Source organism: Vidua macroura, chromosome 1 (genome assembly GCF_024509145.1).
Source record: "Vidua macroura isolate BioBank_ID:100142 chromosome 1, ASM2450914v1, whole genome shotgun sequence".
Classification (NCBI taxonomy): Eukaryota; Metazoa; Chordata; class Aves; order Passeriformes; family Viduidae; genus Vidua; species Vidua macroura.
In genome coordinates, this window is record NC_071571.1 from 129166244 (window position 1) to 129192134 (window position 25891).

General features: G+C 37.1%; 1 protein-coding gene across 1 annotated transcript in view; it reads left to right on the top strand.

Annotated features, from left to right (window-relative positions):
- Positions 1 to 25497, top strand: part of NECAB1 (N-terminal EF-hand calcium binding protein 1) — a 38906-nt gene extending 13409 nt beyond the window's left edge. Inside the window, 9 exon segments of the mRNA XM_053979688.1 lie at positions 499 to 596; positions 9877 to 10001; positions 11222 to 11334; positions 13728 to 13804; positions 17518 to 17571; positions 19010 to 19122; positions 21105 to 21158; positions 22126 to 22217; positions 25131 to 25497. Coding sequence (XP_053835663.1) covers positions 499 to 596; positions 9877 to 10001; positions 11222 to 11334; positions 13728 to 13804; positions 17518 to 17571; positions 19010 to 19122; positions 21105 to 21158; positions 22126 to 22217; positions 25131 to 25159 — 755 coding nt within the window. The 3' untranslated portion in view covers positions 25160 to 25497.
- Positions 25498 to 25891: the final 394 nt, after the last annotated feature.

The following is a 25891-nucleotide window of genomic DNA, read 5'->3' on the forward strand; positions in this document are numbered from 1 at the left end:
TTCATTTCTCAGAGAAACAGCTGCTCTCAACCAGCCCCACTTGATATTATCTCCTCTAAGGGCTCTACCAGAATTACTCATTTTCATATCAATATAATCAAATTCACCACATAAATATGAAAACTTCTTTTGCTGCTAGTAATTGTAGACTATTAGACTTAAATTTCAATTTACAAAGAAGATGTAGATATTTTGAAAATGTTTGTTTCATCTGTCAAGTTGATATTTACACTTTTTGTGAATTTGACAGCTCATTTATAGAAAGAAAATGTTTTGAAATACTGATTTTGGTATTTTAGGTATGTCAGGAATGATTTTACGGAGAAAGAATACAAAATTTAAAAATAAAATTATCCTTTTCATTACAACTCCTGTTCATTTTGCATTTAGATATTCAATAATGCTGTAACTTAATTCAGACTTGATAAAGCTGATATTTAATGAAACACTGATTTTTCAGGTAATTTGTAGGTGATATGTGGTTTTTTCTTCTTTTAGATTATTTTTCAAAGCACTTAGGAGAGTATGAAAATGTTCTATCTGTCTTGGAAGACTTAAACATAACCATACTGAAGGCAATGGACAAAACAAAGAAAGTAAGTAAAAATTGTGAAATTTTCTTTACACTGTATATTTTGTTTGTTTGGAGTATTTCCGGTAGTTTTCGTATCAGAATTTACTAATTCATATTTAAGTTTTTCGAAATGTACATGTTTGTAGCAAAATCCAGTAAGAAAATGCTTGTCAAAATGGTTGTATATGAAATCTTTAAAGTCCTGTCTGCAAACTATTGCAGTTTGGATATAGTAAAAATCTTTGTGAATAGCCGGAAGAATGTTCTTTGCATTGTTGTATGAAGAGGGTTCTGTGTTTCCTATGAAATGTGGGTAAGTATCAACACCAACATTTGGAAACAGACCAAATTTGAAAAAATAACCTGGTGGGTTGAGCAAAATCTCCTGGCCAAGAACAAGATTTCATTTCCATTTGAGGCATGTTAAACAAAAGCAATGGTCACAGAGCCTGCAAGAGGAGGTGTTAGGGCTGTTGCCCACCAGCACAGCAAGGGGACCTTTACTCTGGAGGGAGATGTTTCTCAGGGGAAGAAGGTTGGTTTCTCCACCTGCACATCTGACCAGGGATGTGGCAGTGCTGCAGGACATGCCAGGCAGCCAATCCACCTGGTACTCAGTTCATTATGGCTGTACCTGCTCCTGTGTTCAGACCACGTCCCAGCTGTGTGGCTGACCAAAAGTGCATCAGTACATCGGGTGATTTGCTCCTCTTCCCTGCCTGAACAGTTAAATATCCTGTGCAAGGCGGAACAGCTTCAAAAGGTGAGGGAAGTGAACCCAGATCCTCCAAACCTAGCCATAGATCCACACCAGGCTAGTCATCAAAACCAGAAATTTCAGCCAAGATTATTCAGTGAGATCCCCTGGGGTTTAAAAACCTGGGGTTTTTTTTCAGTCAATCAGTGGAGAGATCAATGTGGAGAAAGCTGTGCTTCCTTAGTGAAGCTGTTATCTTTGGTAATTGGGTGTTTGCAGGAATAAAGTATTCATACATTTTACATAACCTGCCAAAATAAAAACCCAGAAGTGTAGCTTATTTACTTAGAGCTTGAGCCAGGAAGCTGAATGTCTCTTCATCCATGCTGTGCATCTTCCACTCATAATGAATGAGCACTGACTCACTGTCTTGTTGAGCTGGATATTAAAAAGCAACAGATTGGATCATTTTAGCTATGCATATTTTTTAAAAAAATAGCCATGTGTATAAAATACTGCTGCTGAAGGGCAGGATGTCATCTCATAACAACTGGAAGTAAATAAAAAACAGCATTTAGGAATTACTTCAGAAGTTAATTACAAGGAGAAGTCCCAGCAGAGTAATGAGATTGTAAAATATATGTGCTGGCCTGACTAGAAATATGGGTAAGAAAATCTGGAATATTAATAAGTGTTTCATATGTCTGCTTGAAGAACCCATCTAAAATATAACCAAACCACAATTTCTTTGAATTTTATTTTCTTAACTGATGATTCAAGCCTAATGGGTTTTCTGTCTTTCAGGAATACTTCAGCTGACTATTTATTAGAGGTGACAGAAATAGAGCAAGGCTAAAACTGGAAAAGCACTTTTAATTCCATTTAGTAGAAACTCTGTATGAACACAGACAAACAAAAAAGCTATCCTCAAATATTCTAAAATAGAGCTTTCTGCCAAGGATATGCTCAGCCACTAGAGCTTTGTGTGGAAATTAAATTTTCAGTTCAAAGTTTGGATTGTTTTCAACAGGAACTCAGTTCTCAGGAAACAGATAGGTTATGTGACCTCATAAATCATTGGTGTGCAAATATTAAAATTTCTATCTTAAATGGTTCAAGTTTTACTTATGTTCGTGATCTAAAATCTGGACTTCAGCCATCTAAAATCAGAGCTGGATGTGCAGCAAAAGTTAGTTAGCACATTGAGATAGCATAATAAATTATGTTCATCACCAATGACACACAAGATGTGAGGCGGCTCATAGCTAGAGCTGACTCCCTGCTCATGCAAACAGGTGCTCAGAAATGGTTGGTGTGGTTTGAAATGGCCATTGACATGCATCCCAGGCAAGACTTGGGTTTCCTCTCCTAGTGCAGCATAAAAATTTGTCACCATTCTGCCACTGCAGCCACCGAGTCCCTTGACCAGTCACTGAGTAGCAGCAGCATTTATTATTATCTTCTAAATGATGCTCTAGTTGGAAAATTCATATACAGAAAAGAAATCTGGAATTGAAGACCTACACAGTGGGACCCACCAGCACACAGTATCTACAGTGCTGAATCAGTTTCCAATGACCCAGACCAGCATGATTTCTGTGTACTTTATTGCCCTCTGTAGTTTGAAAGAGCTGTCAGGACAGTTTTTTTGAACTGAATTTTCTCCAGCCTTCCAGTCCTCTGCTATCTGAAAGTGAAACCATCGTCATCTGTGGCAGAAAACATTCCAGTGTGTTTGCAGGTCCGAGAAGCTTTGAATTCCTTTCACTGTTCTGGGGCCAGATCCCTCCTGCCAAACCAACTAAACTGCACCTGGGAAGACAGGAAGCCCTTGGCAGTGTAGGAACCATGCATGCTCCATTGCTTGATGGGAAGGTGCTAAGCTAAAAATGCAGAGAGTTAGATTTCTTCAGGAACATCTTTCAGCAGGGAAAAGACTGAGTTGCATTCGGAAGCAATATACTTCAACACAAACCCCACCTAACCAGAATATGAGCCACAGTCTTTCTGTTTCAGTACTGTTTCCTTGTCTTACAGCAGGAAGGAAAGTGATGACCCCTGAGTGCACACTACTCCTGTAAATACTGAGGTACAGCTCTTCTAGAGACAAAAGCACAGCAGGCTTGCATAGAAAGAAATGACAGACAACACAGGAAAAGAAGGATGGGACAGTGCAAATTTTCTCCTTTTCAGACTCTGTAAAAGTCTGATTTTTTGCTTTGGAGGGACTTTCTTCCCTCCTTTGCAACTCTTCTATAAAAGATACTTAACGATCTATCCGTAATAGCAAGGGACCAGACTAGGTGAACTAGCAAAATGCATTTGAGCAGTAGTGATCAAAACTGATTTATTTAAGACTGGTTTTCATGCAGTATTTACATACAAAAAACATAAACATTAATTTTAGGATGAAAACAAGACAATTAGTCAGTGGAGCTACAAAGGTCTTGAATAGCCTTCCAAGTCTTTTGTGGGGGAAAAAAGCCTAACTGCTTTTTACATGTTGCTTGTAAAAACATGGAAAGGGGGGTGTGTGGTGTGCAACAGAAGATGCTGGATTCAATGACCAACACAGCATGTCTAATTATCTGCTTCTATGAAATCATTACTTTTTCTGCTTTGCTCAAAAAACCCCAAAGCTAAGCAAAGTCAGTGCAGCCTTATCATTACTTGAAAATTTCTTGAATAGTCTAAAAATAGGAGCCAGTAAAGTAAAAGAGAAGATTACAGGAGCTGAGAGAGTAACACAGGGCTTGAAATTTAGTTACTGATAGTGCATTTATGGTAATTATGTAAATCACTGCAATCTTGAGGGTTGATACCCATTATAAACCAGAATGCCTAGATTTTTTTTTACTTGCATATTTGACTAATAATAACAGTAGCATTTATGTATATTTTATCTCAAAACAAATTATCTGGAAGAAAGTTAGATAAGCATTTGTTGACAATGCTGTTCTACAACGAACATTATATTTGAGCAAAAATGAAGTTTCAAATTGCTTTTTTGTTTTCACAAAAACTGTGTTAAATTGGCTGACACCCATTTTTCCATGAGGCTAGAATTTATTAACATTTTTCACAGAATATAGTCTTGTTCTCTTTGAAATCACACTTCTTACAAATGCACCTTTCAGCTATTCATTAATGCAATGAATAGCTGCTGCACAAGAAAAACAGGTATGGCTCAGTTTATCCTGAGTATTATTTCATGCACTGACTTGGAAAATAGTTCATTTTTTCCTTTAGATTTATCGCTTTTTTTTATGTCAATCAAAAATCATAGCATCATTAAGGTTTAGAATCATTCAAGTTAGAAAAAAATCCTTAAATTCATCAAGTTCAACAATTAACCTCCTGACACTGCCAAATCCACCACTCAACCATGTCCCCAAGTGCCACATCTACACATCTTTTAAGCCTGTTCCAGTCTGTAGCTGAACTTCTCTCAACTGAAGAGAGAAATGTTGGTGATAATGCTAAATATATCACCAGTTCCACCCTGCTACAAGGCAGAGAGGACTCTATGAATAAAAGCTATTTTTATCTGGGAACATTAATAAATTATGGTTTGGAATTTTTATTTTTGTTTATTTTTAAGATTGTGACAATTAGTGCAAGTCAAATCAAACTAAGATAAATTCAAAAAGCTGCAAGCAATTAATTCTGAGGAGTCATACAAGGATATTCCAGACATTCATGTCTTTCCTCTTCTAGCTCCTTAATGAAAACTCTTGGGAACTTCTTTGATCTTTTTTTGTGGAAGTTTTATACCTAGTGGGTCAGAAAGACACAATGCTCAAATTTTTGCCAGCAGCAGAGAAGATATGTTTAGTCAAAATTAAAGATAAAACAAACCCCCCCTTAATTTAATATTCATACCTCTAAATAGAAATTACTTCACAGCAGAAAAATAAACATTTAACTAGCCATTCTCCTCTTGATACCTATCAAAACTACCAGAAGCTTTGATGTTTTCTATGTATTGTTGCAATCTTTTCCCTGGAGCAATGGTGTAACACATTTCCCTGCTACCTGCTAATATCAAACACATCCAAAACAGTTTCTTGTCTCTAAGCTATGTGATGCACCTAATAGCACCTAAATAGGAGTTACTTTTTATCCATGCATGGATTTTTCTAGCCCTGTTATTGCAACAACAGTGCATTACTCTTTCAGTAATCCCAGGGAGTGATAGACTGTCCTGAGAGATGCTGTTACAAATGTATGACAATCTTCTTTCTAATCAGCCATGGCTGCCTAGTTTATTTCATTGCTGCTATGTCAGCACTGCAGATGGTTAGTAGAAACTGTCACTGTTCCAGTTCTCTAGGTAGAATTTAAACATTTCTCTAGGTAGAATTTAATATTATTCTGTGATTCTGAGATTCTGTGAACACATAATTTATGCAAAATATAATACTTGAATAAACTTGCAAAACTTGTGCCATATTCAAAGTTGAATCTAATAACTGGGCACATTCTGCCTTTGATCACTTTTACAGTGAGGATGTTGTAAAGGTTACATTTGTGTGATGTCACTACAATGAGCATCTCTCAATATGGCTTCTAGTGAAATTATAATTTTATTCTGATGTTGTTTTGATTTCTTCTTACAGTCTGAACAATTAGATTTTAGGGATTTCCTTTTAGTGAAGTTATTCTTACTAATTTTATATCCTCAATTTAAAATTGTAACCCAGGGCATTGTCCCTCTAATTTGGGATCTAAATATATAGGGCAGGAGACATTCCATGATAAAGGGAAATTTAAAGAGATTATTCCTTACTGAGTTCTACTCAGTGATAACTGCTTTTCAGTTGACTTGAGGGTATTTTCTGTAAAGATAAGCATAAATATTTTTGTGAAATTATGTTTAATATGACATATAGATAGGAAACAGAAAATTGCTAAGTAATGTATCAGTAAGAAGTGACTCCTTCTCCATCTCAAGGAGCTGCTCTTCTGATGAATGGAGCGGCAGGGTCTAGGGGAGAGGGCTGAGGCTGGCATCAGAGACTGAGAGGATCAAGAGTTGCTGAACCTTGGTAACCCTGAGATGGGGACTGCACTAGGAGATTCCTAAACCCTGCCTCCTCTGCCTTTGTAAAAGGAGAACCTCTTCTGCACTTGTCAAGATAGCCTTTAGACACTTTTAAAGACCACAGTCACCTTTTCCACAGTGAAATCACTAATTATGTGCATTTTCAGTTTCATTAAACAAATCTTTGCTGCTCGCAAAGGTCACAGTTGCTTCTTGATGAGGAAAATGTGGAAAATTACCCTCATTCATTCACATTCAGTAAAACTAACAAGCAGAACAATATGTTAACATAGACTTATTTCATCTTGACTGCCCAAACTGTGGTGCAGTGTAATGTGTATGCTAATGAACAGTAATTTACAGCTAATGAATTTCAAGAAATGGGCCGTTTTTCTAGTTTATGTACAGACACCATCCATGGGTCCCATTACTGATTGGTGGCACGATGCACTGGCAGTACATATGCTGGGCATGCCAGTTAAGCTGATTCTACCATAATATAAACTTGATAAATTGATACAAAAATGTTGTACCAGTGTGCCTTTAATAAAACACAAAATAAAGTACTTTTCAAAGGAAATAAAGTGGTGAAATGATACCAAAGCATAGCTACTAATTCCTCAGTGCTGAGAGCTGGGCTTGAGGTTTAAATTTAATTGTAATGGACAATCTTTTTCCCTCCATGACTTAAATGACAATTATTCAGATCATTTATATATGCTGAATACCTTCTTCTGTGATCTTTGAAGAACTTTAGAAAGACAGGTAGTAGCTATTTTTCACTGGGCAGGAGTTGAAGCTACCCAACATTGTTGTGAGCTCAGAATTTCTTGACTCATAAATTCTTCAAAGAAAACAGTAAATAATTTGTAATTATTTTCTCAACTACATGCATTAAGAGAGTTAAGTAATTCCACATAGAATATTTGTAAGCACTAATATTTGGGTAAAATATACTTAAGGAAAGGGTCTTTGATCATTCTAGACTGCCAAAGATTATGCTAGCATCCTGCCTACCTTTCCCATCTTCAAAAATAGCTCTGTAAATCTGATAAGGTAACTTTTTCATAGGGAAGCCTTTAAATACAAAAGTTATGGGACATGAATATAGAGAAAAAAAGACTAAATCCCAGTGCAATGCACAAACTTGGAATAGTTCTAATGAAAAAAATCTTATCAGCTTTAAGATGCAGGAAAGTTTTTCTAGGTAGGAAAGGTTTTCTAGGTATTTTTTTTTTTTCTCAAGGAGTTAGAAAGAAGAAGCCTCAGACAGCAGCAAGTATTACACAACTAATGTTTATATGATCCCCATATCTGTGAGAGCCCACCTGAACAGTTTTCAAAATGAAACAACACTGGTGTACATTTAGGTTGTAATTCAGCATGCTTGTATCAGACTTACCATGAGTATCATCAGGAAGCATTATGGAGATATTTACAACATTTACTTTCTGGATGCCCAGAATTTTAAAACAGAATTCAAAAACTTACAAGAAATGGTTAGTTCTGGGATGATTTCTTCACCTGTTTCCAAGAGCAATGGCAAAAGCTGAAAAACAAATGAAACTATACCTTGGATTTCCACTGAAAGGTTTCAATTATCTGTCCATGCTGCACAGATTCACACATGTTGTTCTAATATGCCAGAAAATCAAAATTTTTGGAAATGAAATGATCTGTCAGGTTCACTGAAGTTTTAAATCAAGTACAATGGAGACAGTTTCGAAGAATAAAGTAACAGCTTTCTTATTGCACAAAAAGATTAAGTAATCATAGAAACGTTCCCATAAGCATTATTATAGACTGGTGTGAGTCCCTCAGGTAGACAGACAATCTCTCATGAGCATCTATTTTAAAATTGTATCAATAAAAAATTATTTGTTGGAAAGTGACTCACAGCTGATTAGTCTGAAGACAGAATAAGTAAATATAGAAGACCACGAAGCTTCTGGCTATGTAAGTAACTTCTGATGATTCATGGGTGGTTTAACACCTGAGATTTCTGTAGCAGAAGTCTTCCAACAAGAACTAACTTAATAACAGATATTGTGAAAAGACTGCTCTCATTTGAGAGCAAAATGCTTTTAAAGCTATTATCTGACAATCTTTCATTTTACATTCCAATTTCTAAACATCTTCTATTTGTGTTCTGATTGCAAACACATACATGGAAAAATTCTAAGAGAAGTCTAAAAATCAGAAAGGCATTTCAGCTGTAATTCACATTGGAAAGAACATGGAATACCTTAAGAATACCCATATGCATTGCCAAAAATACTCAAATGGGTTCTCAGATAGTGTAGGAGGCAACACCATTGAAGTGACAGGTCTTCTTTAAAGCTTGGAGGTGGGGACCATCATCTCTCTTCAGATGTGGTGACTAAAGAAATCTCTCATTGAAGGCACCTCATATTTTATGAAACTGTTTTAGATTGAATTGTGCCCAAAGGTTTTCAAGATCAGCTGAGTAAGGATTCATTCGGAGCTTAAGAGATGTAAATCTATTTTCTATCTCTGTTCCTGATGTGACCTCAACACACTAAGCAGAGGCTCTAGGGGTCTGTTCTATCCTCTCTGTTACATTTATTAATGAGAAAAAAAGAAAGAGGGTGTTTAAATTGTTGCAAAGGTGGCCCTCCTCACAAAGCATTACCTACATATTACTGTAGAACTGCCAAATCACAGAATCACATAATGGGCATGACTGGAAGGGAACAGTGGGGTTTTGCAGATTTGGGGTTGCCAGAAGCATCAATCATAGAAATATGATTTATTGGGCCAGGGAGACAACGGGCATAAAAACTGATTTCTGAAATTATCTGCACAAAAAAAAGCATAAATATTTTTTGATACATACAATAAATAGGAAATGTCATTATTCAAAGAACCACTACAAATTGCTAAGTATAGTTGCAAATTTTTATAATAACCAAACTCTAGTTTAAATTACATTTAGATGCATTTAATGAAATTGTGACATATACAGATATATGGTTTCAAAAATAATTAAACAAATTAAAGCAACAAAAATAAGTCAAAGAGTGTTAAATTCAGAAGGCAACCTCTCTTGCACAGTCCTTCAGCCAACTGTTGGTGGGATTTTTCAGCAGAGTATCTTAAGCAAAAGACTATTCCCATAATCAATATCTGAGACAGGCCAGTGGGCTTGACAAACGTCTTTTCACAAGAGTGGATCTGAATTAAAACTTCAAATTCAGTTCTGCAGCTGTCAATCTTATTTTGGTTTTTCCACGCTTCAGAAGTAATGTGATACTGCCATCAACTGGAGTTAAGGATGTAAAGAAAAGGGTCTTTTTGAGTAGAAACTGTGTTGTGTCACTGTGTACTTGAGCCTCTCAATTTGTGTGGGAGTTGTGCCTACACCTGGAAATTCAGAGGTCTTTTTGTTCATCAACAAAGGTTGCTTGCATGCTTTACATTTATAAACATGGAAACATCCAACCTGCTTCCTTCCTGAATGAAGTCTGAACCTTCCCTTGTTTATTTCTAACTTAGTAATCAAAGCCTGACCTTTTGGGGTTTTTTTCATGTAATTCTTAGGACTATCAGGAAGCTTACACTTTGGAGCAGTTTGTGACTCGCTTTCTTTTGAAGGAGACACTGAACCAGCTGCAGTCCCTCCAGAGCTCCCTGGAAACCACAGAGGAGCAGACCCGGCAGGAGAGGTGAGCAAACCCCTCTTCAGCTGTAGGGAAGGGGATGAGGAGTGAGAACCTCCACAACTGCTTTACATTTCACCCAAAAATCTGATATAGGCAATAACAGGAGAAATAAGGATACACTTTTTACTCTCTATCGGAACCCATTAATAGGAGTTTTCCTGAAATTATATGTGATTATATGATCCTTTGGTGGACTGCCTGTAGAACAGCAATTTTGGTACATGCTAGGCTCTGCTGACTTCTTTTTAAATCTCTGGACAGTTTAATATCAAATGTAGAAACCAAACCACTGCAATATAAAGAGCTCTGAAATTAGTAAGATGACTGACTGTTTAGTTTGGTTTTTCCAGCTTTTTAATTTTTTTTCATGTACAATGATTTCCATGTTAAAAGAAGGAATAGCCAAGCTTTCGCTTGTCACAGCTTCTTCCTAGAATATATGGCCATATTCTTGGTTAATATCAAGCTCTATAAACTCTCAATCAGCTGGGTAGCCTTTACAATCCAAGGGTTTTAGCTCAATTTAGTACAATGATCTCTGTGATGAGGGTTTGAAAAGTTACTTGGTTATATGGAATTTTTTCCTCAGTATGCTATTGTTAAAGACAATAGGGAAAGCAAAATACAAATTGTTGTATTTTATGGACAAAGAAGATCTTAAGACCTTTCTGTTGGAAATGTAATTTTATTTTTCTTTTAGAAATGCCATTTTCTTGTTTGTTTTGCTGTTGAGTTTGAGATCCCTGAAGTACAGGAGTAATACCTGGTTTTGTGCCAGCATCTTGACTGTAGGAATCAATCAGGTTTTGAAAGCCTGAGGGTGCACAGTGTCTGTGCACCTCTATTCATGCCAGTTCCTCTGCAGTGATGCTACAAAACTCCTGTGAATGAAGAAACTGTGAATGATTACTTAGGTCAGGTCAGAATCACATCATGCACAGATACTGACCTTGAGATTTGTCTCCCTCAAAGATTTTGGTTTATGCCAGCTTAACCCTCTTCTTTTTTTTTTTTTTTTTCTTTTTTTTTTCTTTTAACTTCTTTAATGACCTAATCAAAACTAATGAGTAAAAGTGAAAATCCAGAAAATAATTCAATGCTCTCAATAGGTATTTATTTTTATTTAATTCAAAAGGGAACACAGAAGCATACTTTTTGAGAGCAGAGAGAGAAGACCTCTCCCACATATTTTTGCTTAAGAAGTCTCCTGTGTTTCTGTGCAGAAAAGATCCAACAAAACCAGAAGTGCCCTCAGTTCAGTGGCCAGGAAAACACTTAGCTCGAAGTCTTCAGAGGAACAACAGCCTGTCATCAAATAACCCTTACTCTAACCCAGGTATTGCATTTCACATTTTAAACATATAGACATATATACAGAAAAATATACACAAATCTTCCTTACAAAAATTTAATTTAGACATGTAACTAACTCAGATACTTTACTACAGAAGACTATTTTTCAATTTAATATAGAAGATATTAACTGAAAACTGAGGAAAATTAATGCATATCCATAGATCTGAAATTATAAAAGATAAAAACTTAATTGTGGACCAAACTGTGTGTTTTGGATTGATTCAAAATTTTTTAGGTAATCTGTATTGCCTGCAAATATGAATGAAAAGGTGAAGCTATTACTTATATACGACCAAGTTCTCTGCCATGACTCACATCTCATCTGAGGGGAATAAATACTAATAAATAAATAATAATAAATAAAACAGAAAGGAAAAATACAAAACCTGAAAGAAAATAATATTTCATTTAAGATAATGCAAAAAAAAAAAAACCTCTGCAGCAGCATTTTGGCTTGGAAAATGATCAAGTACTTTGGTAAATGGGATTCTTTGGAAGCAGTGACATTAAGCATGAGGCTGCGGTGAAGACATCTCCGTGCTTAGGTACATGTCCCAGAATCAAGGCATGAAGATGACTGAAACAAAATATCTAGTGGGTCTAGCTCACTTCTTGACCATGTGTTGACCTCTTCCTTTTAAACCCTCTGCTGAGGACCTTTCTGTCACTCATATTCATGACTCACTCCCAGCAACTCACCAAATGATGCTGTTCTTTGAAAGCAGTGATGCAGGATGCTGTTTGGTCTCTTGTGAATTGGTGCTCCTAACCAGGAAGGTCACAGAGCCTTGTAGCCGCATTCCTAATTCAGAAGATACCCAAACAAATGCAAGCTCCACCAAATCCACTTACTGTATTGGTGTAATCTTAAAGAGCTAACATTTTCCTCCCCAGCTCTACTAATAGCTGACAGCTGTCTACTTTCCTATACAAGGTTTGTGTTTGTCTTGGCACTTGGTCTTCCTGCTTACTGCCAGCTGCCCACATGCACAGTAGCACTGTGGCGTGTATATGCACCCAAGGCTCAGGCCAACATTTCTTCAGCCTATGTACCTGTTCAGGCAAAGCCACACCCTGCCTACTCTACCAACCACAGCTATGGTATGTTCTCAGCATTAAGATTTAATTGTTTGGTCAAAATATATGCAAGTGCCACAAGAACTCTCAGCTGGGAAATTAGAAGGTTAATGAATGTGCATAACAAGAGCATTTGTTGAAAATTTTTCAATTTCTGATAAATAACCTTCTTGTCTCCTTAAAGCAAACCCTTATGTACACATTTACATGGTGAGTGATTTCAGAAACTTCTTTAATAATGCAAATATTTATTTCCTTGAGTATTGTCCTTTACATTTGGCAGACAATTTTCAGGAGACTTCAGCAAGGCAAAACTTTCCAGAGACCTTAGAGGGACTCACATAATCACAGAATATCCTGAGTTGGAAGGGACTCATAAGGATCATCAAAGTCCCACTCCTGGCCCTGTATAATGCCATCCCCAAGAATCACACCATGTGCCTGAGAGCATTGTCCAAATGCTTCTTGAACTCTTGGTGCTGTGACCACTTCCCTGGGGAGCCTGTTCCAGTGCCCGTTCCAGTGCCCAACCACCCTCTGATACCCAACTTAATTGTCCCCTGACATAGCTTGATGCTGTTCCCTTGGGTCCTGTCACTTGTCACTCTCACCAGAGAGAAGATCTGAGTACCCATCTCTCCTCTTCCCCTCACAAGGCAGTTGCAGACTGCAATGAGGTCTTCCTTCAGTCTCCTCTTCTCCAGGCTGAACAAGCTAAGTGACCTCAGCTGCTCCTCACATGGCTTCCCCTCAAGACCCTCCAGAACCTTCATAGCCCTGATGCTTGTGCCTGTCTAGAACTGTATTGTCTAGCTCCACCCTTGCTACGTGACATCAGATTGGGTTGGATGGGGCACTGAGCAATCTGATCTAGTGGGAGGTTCCCTGCCCATGGCAGGGGAGTTGAAATTCAACAATCTTTCTAGACCCTTCCAACACAATCCAGCCTATGATTCTATGATCAGATCACAACACAGACAGGAACATATCTGCAGTAGAGATGGAGAACTTCCTTCCATTACCAGCATGATTTCAAAATCACTGCCAGTAATTTAGACTGTAGTTTTCATTCTGTATTGGATTTCTATTGTATCTTAAACAGAAAGAAAATCATTCATAGAGTCAAATCATGCTCTCCTTTAGTTTCACCTAAATGAATGTTGAACTAGTTGCAGCACAATCTTGGAAAAGCCGAAAAATTTGCAGGGTAATTTTTTTTTATAAAATACAGGAATACACTATATACCAACAACTTAGCAACATTTTGTAAATGTTTCTCTTCTATGTTTTTCAAAGGCTGGATTTAGGAAGACAACCAATGGGTGATCCAGATAAACAGACTCCAGAAGCTAATTGATAGACTGGAAAAGAAGGTGTGCAGGCTTTTTCACCTGTTTCTTCTTTCACTTTCAGTAAAGCAATCCTTAAACCACAAATGTTTTCAATGCCCCAGTTGCAACATTACCTTAGAGAGCTAACACTCATTAAATGCCTACATTTTTCTTCCACCTTCCTCTTTCCTATTCATGACATTTTTTCCATGTTTCCCTTTCCTCCTCCCATCACCACAAATTGAACTTTTCATAAATATGTGAAAAATTGTATTATTCTATGACTGGAGGATGCTAATGTATTCAGTAGTGCTTGTATGGGGGAGTATGCTACAACCTTCCCCTTTTAGGATCTGATATTTTCCTCTTCCTCTCTAAATTTTCCCATGAAAGCTTGACAGAAAGTTTTGTTTCCTCCGTTCCCATCAGAGAATACTCATTTAAAAAGATTAAACCACTTTCCTTGTCAGTACAGTTCAACCAAAGTCTTATGCAAATCTTTTCAGGAGCTGGCTGCAGCAGCCCCCAGAGCCCAGAAACCACCTGTGATTCCCACACCAAAGCAGAGCCCTCCAGGAGTCTGACAAATCACCCATCTGATCAACAATGCCAGAGCTTCCCAGTGCTTGTAAAATACTGAGCCACATCTGTCAGCACAGAAAATATCTATTCTTCTTCATTATTATTCAGACTTGATTGCTACTCTGGTGTTCAAAAGTTGTCTTATAATTTGTGTATTTTTTTTTTTTTTTTTTTTTTTGAGAAGAAAGAAGAGCAGAGGAAAAGTAAGGTTATAAATTCCTGAGTTGTTCTCAGAATTAAATTTCCCTATTTAAGGACAGACAGACAATTTCAGATACGCACTAGGGGAGTGGCTGAATTCAGTGGATTTTGAGACCCAGGGTGTTTCTTCCTCCTTGTCCACTAGAGGTGAGGTTTTGGGTTGAAGTGCTCTCAGACCCAGGAGTGGCTTCAGTCCCAGTCCAGCCGATGGTGTTCCTCCCCACAGGTCAGTTCTCACCAGCAGTGAGGCTTTGCCTGTACTGCAAAGACATTGGCATGAGTCTCTTCACCAGCCCACACAGAGGCAGCACTCACAAGGACATGAAACAGCCTGATTTGTTCTTTCTTTCTAGATGATTGGGATATTCCCCTGTGAATATTGTCATCTAGTATTTGTGGCTGGACCCATACCCCTTTCCCAGGCACTGGCTCAGACCTTGGGTCAAGGCAGGAAAATATCTCCTGTTACTCAGCCCCTTGTCCAGCTTGAGTTCAGTAGCAAGTTACACACACAGAAATAGTTAAGTAAGGGATTTAACAAAAAAACTCCAATAAATAGTGGTGACTTGGCATAAGGCTCAGCAAGAGAAGTGTACTGACCTTTGTCTGCAGTTCCTCCCTCCCAAATGAAACCAATGCCCCTAATTATCTTTCCTCTTTGGTCCCAGTTTGGTATTTCTGTTATCTCAGCCTTAATACTGATTAGCTGCATATGGCCAGCCCCAGCACCGCTGGCCTTGCTCCAAAAGGAGCCCAGTATTCCCTTTGGTTATCCCTGCAGTCTGACAGTCTCTCTCACATCACTTCTCCTTAACCAGCTGTGAAATTTGGCCATTCCTTGTGGCACTGTCCATGACTTCTGTCAGTTTCTCCCTCTGCTCCTTGCCGTGCTCCGCAGCTCCTTGTGTCCTGCTCAGTGCAGTAAGCTGTGGCCAGGGAATACCCGTGAGCCTCCGTCCAAGCGCTTCCTCACGGCGGTCATTCCTGCATGGGAAAGGCAATTACAAAGCAGTTGCCACATTAATGACATTTAGTAGCAACTTGATATTTTTCTGAATAGATACAAATTGGATTTTGAAATGTCAAAGTCCACCATGAAAGGTAAGTCCGGCTTTACTCCCCACTCGGCTTTGGAAACAGCAGCTCACTGCCTTGCCACAGTTGCTACCTGACATGGACTGATGCCAAAAGAAAACATTTAAAAGAATGTTACTTTAAAATGAAACAAACCACAGCAATAATGCAGTGCAAATGTTACAGAAAGTAGCCAAACATTTTGTGGTAAATAAATTTACAACAAGGATGTTACAAATTGATCAAATTTGCTATAGACAAATGACAAAAAACCTGAGTCTGAAAAGGGGCTCTGTGCCAAAGGGAAACAGTGGAAGGGCATAGACCTCCCAAAATTACCTCCTTGTCAATATAAAACTTGATTAATAAAAGATAGCAATTACATAAATCTAATTTTTCCAGTAAACAACCTATCTCTATCGACTTTTGTTTAATTTTGCATCTGCTTGAATTTGTATCTCACAGCCATATCTGACTGTGAGAGGCATTAAATACCAGCTTGCCTTTACTAAAACCCCTCTTTTTGACTTTGCTGCAGAACAGATGAGAAAGGATTGCACAACCATGCTAAAAGGCGGTTTCAGAAGCCACCACTTCTCAGCTGAGGTGGCGTAGATTGCATAGGATTGCAGAGACATTTTAAAGCCTCTGAGCTGCATCCATCTTTATTTCCAGGCTTTGTTTACATATACTGGCAAAGAAAACAATTATTTTCTTGCTGTGTTTAGAGAAACTTTGCAGTACTTCCTGGAATCATTCCTTTCCTCTCATTATAATGAAAGTGAACTTCACTTCAGGAATACACATTTTTCCCTCCATTTTTTTATCCAAAGTGTCTGCACTGACAATAAAGCTGGCTGTTTTTCCCTTCCCACACATTTCATGACTTTAACTACACAGCAGCTTCTGAATACTTCATGCCTGCCTTGCTCTGCCACCTGCTGCTGGTGGAGGCCCTCTGCTCATTTGAATTCTACCTGCACATCTCTTGTTGGCTTTTCAGTGAGTACAGCATCTGTGCTGGCAGAACAGCTGCTACCTGAGGTTAATCCATCCTCACGCATGCTGGGAGTGGAAGAAGATTTTTTTCTTTGTTGCACAAGAACTGTGTTCAGTGAGACATGAAGCACCACTAACAGAGCATGTCTTGCTCCAGCTGCTTATGGCAAATCAATCTGCTTTTTTTCTCTCAGGCATATGGGTATTTTTCAGAATATCATAATGGCACTGGGTTAGGAGGTACTGCATGTTCCTGGCAAGAAAAGAATGATTTTGTGTGTGCTGCTTGTTGGTGTTTGTGTGAATCACTGATTCCTGAAGTGCACATCCAGTTTGGGTACCAGGTGCACTCACAGACACATCTCTTTGCTGCCACCCAGCCCATTCTCACAGCAAGGGCAGCAGTTCAGAAACCTAACTTGGACCATCATGCACATCTCTTTCAATGCTAGAAAACAGCCTCTTGCAACCACAGATTCCCTACAGGGAAGTTTCTTCTGTGTAAAATTTTATGATTGCACAATAGTAGCTTATAGTTCATTTCAAATTGCCATTCTTGCTCATCTCCACAGTCCATGAGACAGTTTGAGAGGATGTCTGCCTTTTCTCAATTAAATCCAACATACATTTGGGAACAAGCAGATTTGTTAAAATGAAAAATCACCTGCAAAGCACTATAAATAAAACCTCACAAGACAGCCTGGACTGGAATTAACCACCGAGGCATCCAAGATCTTGTAAAACTTGTATTTGACTTAGAACTAATAAAGAAGGGATTTAGCTCTTTGAGGTAGAACAGAATCTAATTATTGAATAGTTTGGTTAAAATGTAAGAGCGGAATACAGCTGTAGTATTGACTCTTCTTACAATTTCTATTTTCTTTTCAATTGCCTCCAAGGACGTAAAGCTTGAACCACTTGAAGAGGAAGTTTTGGAAGAAAATGCAAGATCTGTAAGTACTGTTCAAGATAATGATTATGACATTTTATTTTAAACATCAGGTATTGAGACCACACCTGATCTCTTTTGTTAAAAAATAATTTAAAAAATCTTTATCCTCACTTTTTCCAGTGATAAGAATCCATTTTAGTTAGCAGAATATACTGCGCAAAAGGCAACAGAACAAAATTTAGAATATGTGAGCAAAACCTTTATATTAACTTTTTGCATTGTTTTTAAAGGATAGAGTGAGCCAAAACCTTAAGACACAAAAGGAGAAAAATGTGTCATTAATAAGATTTATCAAATTTGGTAGCAGTGTTTATGGGGTGGCAGCTTCTCTGCTCTACATGCTGCAAGCATGCTTTAACTATTGTTGTACAGCCCCCCTGCCTCCCAAAACTGCTATAGGAAATCCTGTGAAGAAAAATGGAAGAGTGTCTCGTGCTCATTACAACCTACAAAACCAAAATTGTCACCAGAAATAAACTTACTGTTTAACAAGTTTATGTCCCAAGATTGATATACTAGCATTCCTAAATTCATGAACCTAATATTCATTCATTTGAACCTAACAAAATGTAAATCAAATACACATGAAAAAATTATTTAATCACAGGAGTTGCATTAGATTTTTTTTAAATGAGATTATGCAGTTTTGCTACACAGTCTGCTTATAATCCATGATATAACAGCAGTATTCATAATCAAGGTAGAAACAAGTAAAAAGCTGTACAATAAATTAGGTTGTACTCATTAAGAAGCACATAGTGTTGTTTTAAATATTCCATTAGTAAAGTTGACAAGCTTCAATAGATTAATCAATAAATAAACTACTTGAAAGAGCTAAATAATAATTATATTAATTCAGGATAAATAGGTCTTTGCACTGCTGACTATTTCCATAGTCCTGTTTATAAAGACTGTTCATTTTCCTGCAGAATTATGGATGGAAAACCTCCTCTCTATTCATCACTTAATGTGGGCTGTCTTGGGCATCTCAGGTGAGGGTCAAGGCTCCAAAAGGTAAAAACTATGAAAGCACCTTAATAAAAGCAACAATGCATCCAGTGCAGGTTGTGGGGGGTATGCTCTTATCCCAAACCTCACACCTGCTGGCATACAGATTCATCCATGGAAACACACTGACTTTATTACTGAACACCTCAAAGCCCAACCTTTGCTTTGCCCTCTTCTGAAAAGACTCTCTCCTCCAGAGTTAGGACAACGGTCTGAAGTGGACACTCATGCCTAGACACAAAAGCCATGTTTGAGCATTTCTACTTCTCCACTCCAGATGAATAAAACAGGGTCTGCAAACTTCAAGGGAACTTTTGTGGGTTTTCTTTTATGATTGTGGTTTTATTGTTTCATGATAGACTTTTCTGAGTTTAAAGTACAAGGAATTCAGAGGAAGCTGTGGCAGTAATATTGTCATGGTTTTGTATCAGCACATAATGATCGTTCAGTACCAGATGTCTGTGATAGAAGAAAAAGTGGAGGAATTCCGTCTTGCTCTGAAGCAATACCTGGAATCTGCTTCTGCTCAAGGTGGCTACTTGCAGTAAGCACAGGGTTATTGTCCTTGGGCTGAAGGAAGACATGTAGTCTTTTTTCTTTAATAACTTGGATTATTTATGAAGACAGAACCTATGACACCTTTCTTAGTGGGTTATGCATGTGTATAAGATAGAGCTTTTTAAAGACACCTAGAACTAGAAAGAGATGCGAGAATGTGCAGATTTTAGGTACTATCACAAAATGACTGCACATCCCAAAGATGCTAAACAATCTTTTCAGGCTTGTTAGCTCTGCAGGTCTTCATGACTTCTGGAAGCTCCTAGGCTGACATTCTTTACTGTAAAACTCACTTGCCATCCTTCATTTATGCTCACCTGGAAAAGCAGCAACTTGTTATCAACTTGTTTGCCAGTTCTCTGCTTGGAAGCTTTCAGAATCTTCCCTTTAGGCTATCATTGTAAAATTTTAGTTCATAATAGAGAATTGGAAAAATTAAACCACAAAATTTTCAGTGAAACTATGTTTCTGATTTGCTCCTTTTAGAATTAATAAAACATTAGAGCTGGGTTAAGAATAAGTGGCTTACCACTGTACTTAATTTCTGAATTTAACATAGTGGAGTATGTACTATCATGCATACTACAGACCATTATGAAAAAGATATTTTTGCAATGTGTACACGATACAGACTCTTCCCATCTAGTCAAGTGCTTCAAAGACTGCCTATCACATCCCTCATTTATGAGTCTTGTTGTTACGAGATCATCACATTTAGGATTTTATCAGTAATGTTCACATAGACCAGAAAAATTAAGCTGGAAGGAGTGTGATCTTTCTGCAGTGGTTCACTTGTAAAGGCAGACTGATGAGGAAAATAAAATTCTCTTGTTGGCCAAGAGATGGAAAACAACCCCATGAGACATGTTCCCGGCCTCCTCCCAGAAATGAACATCCAGCAAAACACTGTAGGGACTGCAGACTTGTCAGGGAAGAGAGATGACAATGACTTCAGAATGCAAGTTAACGAACGGTGGCAGGAAGTTCCTTTCTTTCCCAAGTTTACAGGCATTTGTTAAGTCTGTAATGCCACCTAACGGATGGGTTTTGTGGTAGCTATAATTGACAGAGACTTGTTTTTGCCAACAGCTTTTGATATTTTTGCTATTTTACCATGCACTTTCACATACAGCAGCAGAAAATCAATAAATCATAAAACATTTCTGACTATATTATGAAGCATAAGCAGAGACCAGTTTTCAAGCACAGCATTAGTGAGGTCAGCAATCTCACACTTGGGCACACAGAAAAATCTGTATATATACTTTCTGTGCTATTTATCTAAACACCAATTTGACTACCCAAGTGAATAAGTACCCTACAGCTTTTATGCTCAGGATAATAAGCAGGATGATCCTGTGTAGAGGATCAAGAGATATTCTGTGGGTCATTTTTCACTCCTGAGAAATTATTACTTGAATAACTTAAGAACAAGTAACTAGTATGCAAAATATTATTTTGAAAGCGTATCTGTAGCAGGTATCAGCCTATATGGCTTTTTACTCCATCATATGTATATTTCATTTACTCCATTGGCTTTCAAAGCACCTAAATTCTATGACACTTGGATGCATTTTCATACAAAAGGATAACTTCTACTTATTAGATTATCATCCCTGAACAGCTGTTTGATTAATTTTCTGTTTAGTATTTGTTTAGATAAATTACACTATTGGAGCAATATGAAAAATGAGTTTTATAAAAGTATAAATTAATAAAAATTAATATACAAGGGGTTTTATTTTTTAAAAGCTCAGATAATTTGAAGTATATGATCACTATGATCATTCATTTGTTAAGTGTATTAATTGGGTGGGTTTCGGGTTTAATTTTCTTGTTTTGTTCTGTGGTGTTTTGTTTTCAAAAATCACTGCATTTGTTCCTACTGATAAGCAGTTAGGAATAAAATGTATATGTCCAATAATTGTCTTTATTTTCATTAAATTAGTTCTATTGTGAAATTCTTAGTGTTTCCATACAGAAGTTTCCAAGTAATTTCCACTTCAGCAATGCCTGGAATAGGTAAGTGTCAGGACTTTTTTTTTTTTTTTTTTTTTTTTGCTAAAGTTTGAAGGCTAGAAATCAATTATGTAGAAAGACAGTGCAAATTACTTTAAATACTGCTAACTGATCTTTTGCTAAATATATCACAATTAATACTTCAGAACAGTGCTTTAGTTGCTAAAGGCTTGAATATACTGAAACATAAATAAAATGCCAGAAAGACAACAGTGATTATTCAAAACAAGAGAAGTCCAAAAGTGAGTACATAAAGATATAGCATTAGGTGACAGAAAACCAGGAAGACAGCAATATCACCAGTTTCATGATAAGGAAGAAACAAAAAGACACAATTATTGAAACAGAAGATGTGCCAGCCTGCAGCACACTTCAGGAGTTATGGGGAGCTCTCCCAAAACTTCCCAATCCACAGCACAGGAACCCATCCGACAGACTCACAGAGACTCTCTTTTGGGCCCAAAATAGAAATTATTAAACATCCTACCAGCTGAAATCTAGCCTCTGGCAGGCAGACGACTAAGGAATTGCATAGAGACAAAAGGATTTTCCTATCTGCATTTAGTTAAAACACTCAAATACACCAACCCTATAATCCTAAATCTCTAGCGAGAACCTGTTCTTAGGGAGATGGAGAACAGGTTTATTGCTTTCCTTTCAAACAAAACCCCAGTTTTACTGGGTTTCCTATCACAAAGACTCAGGAACACTGGTATCACATGTCAACACTGTACTGGGTCACAACCAAGAGATGAGCATCAGACTGACAGCGAGTTACACAGAAGAAAACCTGTGTTTAATATAACATGCAGGCACTTCATAGCTTCTCTGGTCTCCCCTCCCACTATCACTGTAAGTTTTGAATTACAGAATCTCTGTACAGCATTCATTGTGAAATTTCTTATTTTCATTTAAAAAATTGAGCCCATTTAAAAAACCTGTTACATTTTTATTTTTTACAATTATTTAGCCACCTTCAAATAAGTTACAGTAAGACATTCCAAAGAAGTAAAGTGGATTTCTTGGAAGCTCCAGAGCTTATCACAACAATGCTAGTCTCTGGTAAATATCAATTTTTCACATTAATTTTTTTTTTTGCTGTATGTGAAAAGTTCTATTAGTGTGTTCCATATGCAAGATCACTGCATAATATCACCCTTATTCAGATCTTCTTTGAGAATATTCTTCTCCTCTGAAGTATAGAGGAGAAAAGGACTCCAAATGTTTTTATTTTAACCACATAAAAAACCAAAATGCATCAACAAGGAGAAGACCCACAGTGATTTATTTTACATAGTGTGAACTAACACTGACATACACTATTTAAGAAAATATCTAGAATAAACAATACTATTTGTGAATGGTAAAATAGATCCCATTTAAGATTTTCAAGGAAAGAAATGCTTTCTGATTAAGACTTCAATTTATTCCTACTTACATAGATTGAAGGGAGCCTTATTTACCAATAATTGGTATTTACTAACCAACTTGTTGTACACATTTCCTGCTATGTTAAAAAAAAAAAAAAAAGTAAGGTGGTAAAGATTCCAAATTATTATTCTTAATACAAACCAATGAGCATGTAACATTTTTCTCCTAGAAATAAGAGTTAAGAGACACAGTGCAGGTGCAGGATGAAGCAAAGAAAGCATCAGTTCCATATTTACAGAGGGAGGACAATATTTTTTTTTTTTTTTTTATTTTAGGGAACACAAATCTATTACAATGAAGCCCTAATTTCCTATGTGTCTGAGTACAGACTAAATTTAAAAGAATAAAACTCCACTTAGTAGAAAAATAAATGTAGTCCTGTAGCCGAGGTTTGTCCTTAAAAGAAACCAGCCAAGATATCTTCAGATCTCATGAGCATGATGTGGACACAAAATTATATGCCAGGGACTCCTGCAGAATCAGGAGATTGAAGTTAATGAACCAAGCATCTCTTGTATCTTACTGGGATATTGCTGGATTTAAGAAAAACTTGATTGTAGGAAACAATGAAGTCTTTTCCTAAAATTCTTTGTGTCCAAGAGACTGCACATGATCCAGCAGTGTTCCAGGGTAGTTTACTCACGGGTAAAGTACAATTAACATGAAATAAAATGTAAGCATAATTTTTAAGTGCCTAAATACGGAAGTGTCTGAAATTGGATTCCAAGTACTCATTAAAGTATTTACTCTGCCTGCTAAGAAGGATTTCAGTCTGCAGCACTCTGTCCTGGCAGACAGTTACCATAGAAACAGCATTTCTCACTGTGCACTCCTTGCTGGAGTTGAAGGGGGGTGAGCAGGGGCAATGGGAATTAATGCATTCGATGTACAATTTTATACATTACCTGTAATTTAGAAATCTGTGCAATGATTTGAATTCTGTTTCATGGAAAGAGCTTCCCACAACTGATCTATACAAATCAAATTTGTGTTTGAAAGACAGAAAATGATCTTGAAGTAAAAAATGATGGCTGCAATCCCACCAGTACACCTTACAAAAGAATTTTAGACACCATAAGGTGATATCACTGTAAAATCAGAAGGAAAAACCCCTAAACCTGTCTGCAATTGGAACACAGATAGGCTCTATTCTAAAAACAAATTTACCATAGCTGAGAAACTTCCAAACTTCTTTTACACATCTGGGTAGATAAGAACTAAATAAATTTCAAATTGTAATCTGAATCTGATTCTTTCAAAATTTACAACCCTTAAGTCTTTACCAATTAACTAAAAATAGTAAGGATACACTTATGGGGCCAAGAATGATTCAGGAGGACAAGTTTTCAAGACTGTTTGATCCAGTATTATCCCAAAGAAAATTAATTTACCATCACTTAAGAGGATCCACAAGCTACTATAACCACTCATGCACCTGTTAACTCACCCAGTTGCTTCAGCCAATCTACCAGGGTGGCATGAATCTCCTACTTCACAGAGAATGTCTCATTTTTATACAAAATCTGGACTTGAGGACTCTAGAGAACCTTTGGGCGAAGAAAACAAGATGAGGGGAAACCACTGAACACTTATAACAGTATAACCCATGAAATAAATAGTTAAATTGACATTTTTAGGGGCTGAAACATCCACTGATGTTTCAAAGACTACTAGGCTCGTAGCCTGAATTCAGGTAGGACTCTTGAGTATTTTCTCATCAATTTTCTTCACGAATAATAATTTTCTTTAAAATAGAATTAATGGAAGCATTTATGGATACATACATAAGAAATAAGTTCTGCTAATGAATTTGTGTAGTGTGAAACCTACGTAGCCTAGAACACCCCTCTACTAAGGGCACTTGGCATCTCAGGTACAGTCGCAATTCCTTTCTTTCCTTCCCATCTCACTCCATAAATCTTGTGGTTGCTCTCTGCATAAGGTTCCATTTCAAAAGGCCAAAGGCTAGAGACTATGGGGAAGAAACACAAATTGGTTTCACTCCAGCACTACCTATAATCTGGTGATTACAGAACTTTTTATGGGAATGACATTTTACAAGTCCATCAATTCTCTTACTTTTGAGGACAAAAAGCTATTAATTCCTAGAGCTGTGTAAAAAACTTATCAGATTTGAATAAAGTCACCAGGAAAGCAAGTCATTAAAGCTAACACAACCACCCAGGGAACACAGTGCTTGGCTTAAAAACAGACACACAGACACACACAGCAGCACAGGACTGAGGATTTATTTGGTTTGCTCTCAGGGTGCTTAATTCTATGCAACTGCACCTATGACACATTAATGCTTCTTTGGATATTATCAAAAAGAAATATAATTCTTGTGATAAAGCCACCTTCCCACCACTAGCTCTCCCAGTATTCTGAGTACTTTTTCTCACCAGTATTAGCTGCATATATAAACAAGCATTTAATTTGCTAATAGGTTATAGGTATTTTATTTAGAATTTTAGAATTTTTACCAGGGGTCAAAAAAGAAATGCAATTTATGATAAAAAATAAATAAACTCTGCTCTCTTGCAGCATCGTGGTGGGTCCTCAATAACAACTAGAAGCTGTGGTTCCAAGTAATGTTAATGTTGTATTGTCTTTCATTACACTAACATATTGCAGTGTACAGGTGAAATTATGATGTAATAACATTAGTTATTATGGATGGCATCTTTTCCACTTTATCCATTCTAAAATCTGGAAAACTGTGCATTTATTACCTTTTCTTCTTGTGACTAGTTCAGTGAAATGATGCATTCTAAAAACTGAAATAAGACAACTATGATAAACTATTTATTTCTGTGACAGTCCAGACTGTCACAGAAAAGTATGTCTTGAATGTATGACTAAATATTTGTGAAAAATTTTATTAATGCACTAATAAACAACCATTACTTAATGCTGCTGTGGTCTCCTTTTACAAAAGAAAGAAGTATGAACCTGAACACATATTTTCATACATGTCTGCAGAGAAGCCATAAGTCATTAACGAAAATAATAAACATAGGGAAAACTCTTTGCGCTAATACAGAACTTCCCCCAGGATATCTTCTGCTCACAAGACAAGGCAGCACTTAACAGACTCTTAGCCTTTACCCTCTCAAGAGGAAGCATATCTGCCTTTCTCTTGTCACTACAGATCCCCAGACTGAACACTGCACAACCTCTGTGTCCTGACCACTCAGAAAATATTTTCTTTAGCTCTCTGGCAAGTCACTGAAAAAATCATTAGAGAAATTGCAGTTACAGAATAAATAGCCATAAACCTTGAGCTTGTTTGGAGGTTGTTTCTA